Source organism: Cyprinodon variegatus, unplaced genomic scaffold (assembly GCF_000732505.1).
Source record: "Cyprinodon variegatus isolate N-32 unplaced genomic scaffold, C_variegatus-1.0 Scaffold1331, whole genome shotgun sequence".
Lineage (NCBI taxonomy): Eukaryota > Metazoa > Chordata > Actinopteri > Cyprinodontiformes > Cyprinodontidae > Cyprinodon > Cyprinodon variegatus.
This window is the reverse complement of record NW_015151784.1, coordinates 101,480-108,757: the sequence shown is the minus strand read 5'-3', so window position 1 is coordinate 108,757 and position 7,278 is coordinate 101,480. Positions and strand designations below refer to the sequence as shown.

General features: G+C 40.3%; 1 protein-coding gene across 1 annotated transcript in view; it reads right to left on the bottom strand.

Annotated features, from left to right (window-relative positions):
• The window catches only part of LOC107102854 (sodium/potassium-transporting ATPase subunit beta-3-like), a 13,578-nt gene extending 9,080 nt beyond the window's left edge, over positions 1-4,498 (bottom strand). Inside the window, exon 1 of the mRNA XM_015402297.1 lies at positions 4,055-4,498. Coding sequence (XP_015257783.1) covers positions 4,055-4,358 — 304 coding nt within the window. The 5' untranslated portion in view covers positions 4,359-4,498. The remainder of the gene's footprint in view (positions 1-4,054) is intronic.
• Positions 4,499-7,278: the final 2,780 nt, after the last annotated feature.

Below are 7,278 nucleotides of genomic sequence, written 5' to 3'. Positions count from 1 at the left end.
TACTTCCACTTTTACCAGAGTATTTTTTAACACAAGTATCTGTACTTTTACTCAAGTACGGAAAGTGAGTACTTTTGCCATCTCTGCTGAGGGTGGTATATTTTTTATTTTTTGTCCTGGCTATGAAACCAGTCACTTCACAAAGACATGCTTTCCCTTTTACCCAGAGCCTGCTGGGATTCACTCCAGCTTCTCCACATTTTTAGTGGGTTAGGAACGGTTCTCCTGCAGTTCAACATTTCTCCTTTACTCTTTATGCTTTAAAGCTGCAGGTTAACACCTTTAAGATTATGGATGGATGGATGGATGGATGGATGGATGGATGGATGGATGGATGGATGGATGGATGGATGGATGGATGGATGGATGGATGGATGATAACTGAATTAGAACTCACCATTTAATCTCTTTGAAACAAAAAATCTAATATCTTAATGTTTTGTTGAAATACGTATTGATTTACATCGAATATTATTTTAATCAATTATTATGTCAGAATTTCAGTTGCTGCCCATGAGTAAGATTTACATCAATAAAATATAAATGTCTCTTATGTAGAGTTGATTTAATCAGAGCGTAGAATTTACAACTAACACATTAGTAAAGTATCTCCGTGTTAAAGTCTGTCTTCTGAATTATGTATGAGGCTGCAGAAATCAGAGTGACTATAAATCTGCAGCGAGCAGCTACTCAGTAAAGACAGTTCTAACTGAGCTTTCAGCTGTAGTGTTGGTTGATCAGTTCTGGATGCTCTAAATAAACTGGGCAGTCAGATCAGTTCTGGATGATTGGTGTGGTGGTGAAAAGACTGTAGCATATAAAAAAGCAACAGGCAGCAATTGAACCTATGAATTTGGATCTGATTTGAAACATTTCTGCAAGAACAGACAGAACAGAGTCATGGTGGAAACAAGGCTTGTTTTGACTGAAGGGTGGCTTTTTAAAAAAAAAGGTTGGATCCTTATAGTGAAGATGGTATGATAGCAACAAATTTCTGTCATTTTAGCTTAAAACAAGAAAAGTTGAACATTTATTCCAGATGAGCTGAGGGAAACCGAAACAGGAAGTGACCAATGTAAAGAAAAAAGGATATGTCTAGTTATGACTCATACACCTAACTCTGTGTTAGAGTCATGCAGCTAATCAAACTTACCACTCAGTTCCAGTTTTCACTCCAAACAATCACATCAATGACATAAGGATGTTCAAAAATGAGACATTTCTTGACATGCTTTTATTTTATTAGTTGTGGGGTTACATGCTGAGAGGTTAGCATGACTGAAGAAGGCAGAAAAGTGAGAGGAGGGGCACCAGCAGCATCCCCCTGCAGGGTATTATTAGATGCATGACTGGTACCGGCATTTCATACCTGAAGAACACAAGAGGGAAAAGACCAGGCCCTAGAGCACGTTTAATAAACCCAACATTAGCTTCAGTTCATCTGTCTGGGGAGGCTTTAGGTTTAAAGGCATGGATGCTGATCAAAATGTGCAAGATTTGCTGCTGGGTGGAGTCTGCACCACTCAGCAGCACAACAAATCTGTGCAGCCGGCTTTATTCAAACAGAGTGATCAATAGGCTGCAGATAGAGAGAGTGACTGGAGTTAATGTGGTCTAAATCTAAAATAATGTACAGTTACATGGACAGCCAAATTAGAGCCGTGGTTAAGTCCAGCTTTTATCATTTAAGGCGATTGGCGTCAGTGAAATCTTTTCTTTCCAGGCAGCATTTTGAAACACTGATCCACGCTTTTGTTTCAACTCGATTGGACTACTGTAATGCACTTTATCTGGGTGTCAGTCAGTCGCTGCTCTCACGTCTGCAGCTAGTACAAAATGCTGCTGCACGACTTTTGACAGGTACTCGAAAGAGAGAGCATGTGACCCCTGTCCTGGCCTCACTTCACTGGCTGCCTGTATATTTTAGGATTCATTTTAAAATTCTTATGTTTGTTTTTAAATCATTGCATAATCTTGCCCCAGCTTACCTCTCTGAGCTTCTTCATCCCTACGTACCCCATCGGTCTCTCAGGTCAGCAAATCAGCTGCTCTTGGAGGAACCGAGAACAAAAAGGAAGCTCAGAGGGGACAGGGCTTTCTCTGTTATGGGCCCCAAATTATGGAATAACTTACCTTTGCAGGTCAGAGAGGCCCCTTCTTTGCCCATTTTTAAAGCTCGTCTTAAAACCCATCTATTTTACTTGGCTTTCAACACCAGTGGGATCTAGTTTTAAATTGTATGTTTTTTGCTTTTAAACTGTTTTTAAATTATTTTTATTATGTTGTGTTCTTAAACTGTACAGCACTTTGTATCAACTGTGGTTGTTTTAAAGTGCTTTATAAATAAAGCTGGTATGGTATGGTATGGTATGACTTTCACACATAAATTATTCAAAATTATTTTTAGTCTTAATTGGTTAACCTGGTTGTTTTGCAATGGCAGAAGAAAATGGATGAACTCAGGATCCAATGAATGAAGGTCTCTCTGTGAGGCCCAGTTACATCCTCTCCTTCACCGATTGGACCAGCCAAACCCCTTCGTAAAATACCCATTTGTTTTGTTAGACCTATACATTTTGTTTTGTCAGTCGAATTCTAATATCACACAGAAATTACTGAGCATTACAAAAAGTTTTTAAAGGACCATTTATTATATTAACCAAAAAAAAAAAAAAAAAAGAAAAGCATCTTAACCAAAAAAAAAACTCATATAATTCCTTCTTAAACTGAACTGATTGCAGTTAGCTACATTTCTGTTTCCGCTTCATTCATTCAAATCAGATAATTTATATTGTGCCAATTTACAACACATCATCTTAAGGCACTTTACAGTTCACCAGATCATACATCCAAATTGATTCAAAGTGTTCTATCTAAGGAAAACCAGTTGATTGGATTCATTATTCAGACCCTAGCGTGAATCCAAGTATCAGAGACATAAGTAACCTGTCTAACAACATGAAGTAGGCTGAAGGGTCTAGATTGCAGGACAATTTTTGGAACTGAAGGAAATCAAGAACAAGTGAGAAAATAAAATGACATCTACCAAACTGGACTGGGTCAAAAAGCAATTTCTGAGATTTTGGGGGCATTAAAGACTAACTAAATTGAGAATGATTATCCAATCATGAAGATCCTTCTCAGGTGTGGTAGACCTACTGAAATAACTCAAAGAGCTCATCAAGAACCAAGGGCTTATGATTCACCAATGAGAAAGAGAGATGGATGAGAAAGGGTTACAGGCTGGAACCATGCCAACCCACAAAGGTACAACTCATATCTGCCATTTTTGGACAGATGGAACCAAAGTGGACATTTTAGGAAGCCGAGTGTCCCATCAACTGTGCTGTAAAATCAACATATCTTCAAAGAGAACATCATTCTGGGAGACAAGTACGGAAGTGGGAGTATGATGATGAGAAAATATCTGGAAATCCTGCAATAATCACACAATTGGCATATTAAAAAAAAACAATTAATCAATAGTTTATGTTTTTCTGCTTTGGCTTCATACACTGATTCATCTATGCACCCTTATATCTAAAAGGTCTATTCAGGATTTTAGTCAAAAAGCTGCTGCTGGATTTTGGCATTCAAGCGAGACAGCTTTATCTTCTTCATGACTTTGGATCATTGATGGAGGAAAGTCTGAGAAAAATGACTAAAGGTTCAGGTTGATTTGCTGTAACCAACGTTTAAACATTTAGATCTAATCTCAGTGAAACCCACAGAAAGAATCAGAACTGGGCTGGTTTAATGAACTGTGAACTCAACTAATGGTTCAATGAACTAGATTGATTTAATAAGCTGATCTACTTCCTTTTTAATCATCTAATTGGTTTAATAATTAGCTGGATATGATGAACACAGATTTTAGATGCTTCAACATTAGCTATTAATCTTTTTAATATTGGCTCGGCTCAGTTCGGCTCGGCTTGGTTTGGCCCTCAGCTGCAGCAGAACGTGGGTAAATCATCCGAACCGAACCAAGCCTGGGTTCGTTGGAAGTGATCCCATAGAACCGTGCGTGTGCGCGCCTCAGGCCGCGTCTTACCCCAACTGCTGGCGGTTCGGCCCAGAAACTCTCCGGTCCGGGGATTGTAGATGAAATCCTTCCATGACTCTTTGTTCTGATCTTTCTTCTCCTCCTTCTTCTGAACCTTCTCCTCCTCCTTCTTCTCCTCCTTTTTCTCCTCTTTTTTCTCCTCCGTTTTCTCCTCCACCTTCACCTCCTCCTTCGCCGCATCCTTCTCCTCCCCCTGCGCCTCTTTCGCCTCCTCTTTCTGCTCCGCGTTCGTCGTCTCTTTAGGCGGCTCCTGGTTCGGTTCTTGGTTCTGGACTTCTGTGGTGGACGACATGCTGGTGTGGTGCCGGACTGATCCGAACCGGGCTAATTAATCTGTGCTTAAAGCGATCCGTCGGATCTGTCAGCGATGCTCGCTCTGGAGCCCAACACACACACACGCACGCACACACAGAGGCTCTCACTTGCGCACGTGAAGAATGCGCGCGCACACCCACACACGGCAGCGCACGGAGTGCTGCAGAACGCGGCGCATGCGCTGTCCGTGGTCCTGATGCTCTCCAGTGATGGAGTCAGAGAGAAGCCCAGGAGAAGATTTAATTTGATTAATTAAACAGCCAACTAAATCACGTGATCATTAATGGCAGAGATTCTTATCACATCAGAGAAACTACCTGATCCTCAGGATGACACACACCCCGATATTAGAATAGAATAGAATGGAATACAATAGAATAGAATATGATATGATATAATATTGTTTTTTAGGTGGCATATGTGCGGTGGATGAAATCAGATTTTTCACATTAAACTATCTCAAGTTATATAATCACACCAGAAGTGACAGTCACATGATGACAGGAAGTCAGATTCATTGGGTCAAAGCATGATGATGTCATACTGATGTCACACACGCCACAAGGTATGCAGTCACGTGAGCAGCAGTGGTAAGGGGACCAGGCAAAGAAGAGGGATGTGAAGAAGGAGATGTGAAGGAGCTGAGCGACTGCAGAAAACAGCCGAGTCCATCCTGCTGAGCATCTGCTTCCTCTGATCCATCATTGTGCCTGTTAGGCCAAGTAAAATGTTTCATATAGGCTCACCTGTCTGTGTTGAATCTCCAAGTCAAATTAAACCCAGCTCCACATCTGTGATGTGAAGCTGGTTAATTAATGTAGGATCAGAATTCAGCTGTTTAGATCACATCCATCTGGTTGGTTGCATGTTCAGTTAAATCTGATAATTAGGCCAGAGTCTGAGGCAGTTATTAAGCTCTTTTCTTTTCTTTATCAGTCATCTGAAAATTTTATCCCAACCAAAACAGGCTTAACTTAAATCGATTAGCATACAATGCATTAATCAACAATCGTTATTAAAATAATCATAGTTTAATCAGTCTGATTATAGATTTTAAATGATTTCCGCTCAGATTCAAGAGTATTACAGTTATCTTTAACCCGTTGCTATTACATTCCTTTCACACAATCTGTTGTCCTGAAGAAGCACGTGGCAGCAGTCGAAAGAAACAACTGAGAATTAGGTTTAGCGAGATCACCGTCTGCTGCAGCAGACTGGAAGTTAACAGGAAAGAGGACTTTCAGTTCACAGAGGTATAATTTTTTCTCTTTCTTCCTTCTTCCAGCTTTTTATACTCATTACACTGACATAAGTACAGAGCAACAAAATGAACTCTCTGCATTTAAAGGTGCAGTAGGAGATCTTTTCTGACACATTTTTTACCATGTGGCTTAAATATCTCCCCACAGCCGCTTAGCAAGCAGTAAAATAGAAGGTCTGGAAGTGAAACTGAAATAAATGGTCCCCACTCTAGTGTGAAATCAATGAATAACCCAAACCAATCAGAAATGATGGTCCGTTGTACACGATTGGTTCCTGACACGTCAATCATGGTCTTCTGCTTGTCCCTCCCCACCGTACCCTGACACATGAACGAATTGACCCATGTTTAGTTCTTTAGTTGTACAATTTTAGTTCTGATGCGCGGCTGAAGCATCTTTGCTGCTCTGGCTGTTTGGTGGAAAAAGTGATGCGCGTTGGGCGGAGCTACCCTATCCTTTCTTTGCCTGTAACAATGGCAGCTATATTTGTTGTGATCAGTGGGTAAAATGTAGTTTGAATCTATTTTGAAGTGAGAAAGTCCACCTGAAAACCTCGTCAAAGCAGTCGGTTCATCCAGATTACCATCCTGCCTTCAAATATTATTTCTGTCGGAGCCGCTCAGAATCCCGTACACCGGTGGTGCTCTGTCACTAGAAATCCCATTCAACAGCAGCATATGGTCCGGTCGCCTCCTCGCAGTTTGCCGCAGCGGCTGGAAGGTGTTTTTCATGTACATAATCCAAACTGCAGGCACCAGGATAATAAAAACAAACATGTTTTGCCGGCAGATTTTGGCGTTTTAAGTTAATTTAGGTGTTAATAAACAGTTTCAAAGGAGTGATCATAGCGCTCTGCATCATCAACACTGCTCCTGCTGCTCTAGACGTGCTGCAGCCAGCTTTTGTGTTCATGTGTTTTGAAGGCGTGGTTTCGAGGGGTGGTCATAAGGGAGAGGCATGGTTGTTTATGTTCAAATCTATAGCTTGCTGGAAGATCTCCTACAGCACCTTTAAAAGTTGTAGCATACAAGAGCAAAAAGGAGATAATAGCTCCGAAACTTACAACTAATTAATCAAACGTTATTTCTAAAGAGCTTAACATCAACCACAGCTGAATAATGCTCAATATCAACAATTCAAGTACATAGTTTATGTATACGGTTTTGTTCTATTCTGTTAGGAACAGACAGTGATAAAAAGATCTAGAATACCCTCCTTTGGATGAACATTTTAGTTTCGCTGAGGCTCTTTGAAGGGGTCATGATACAGAAAAATTATGGGTTGATATCAGTAAAAAGACAAAACTCTGTAAAAGCAATGATTGACCTTTTAAAGTCAATTTTATCTATAAACAAAGTGCTGAAAGAAAACATTCATGATCTGAACTCAGCTGAATTCATTTCAGTAAATGGTTAATCAGTGGTTCCAGGAGCAAATATGGTTCTGTTGGTTCTGATTGGAAGAGGCAGGTCAATGGTGGAAGATGTTACTGAGGATAGGAGGAATAATCATCGTAAGGTGATCATTACTGATATTAAATCCTTTCCCTAGAACTGTCGATTTATTGCAAACTGTATAGAGGACCCAAGAAGAGTCGAACTGAGTCCAGATCTGGGAGTTAAATCATTCATATAT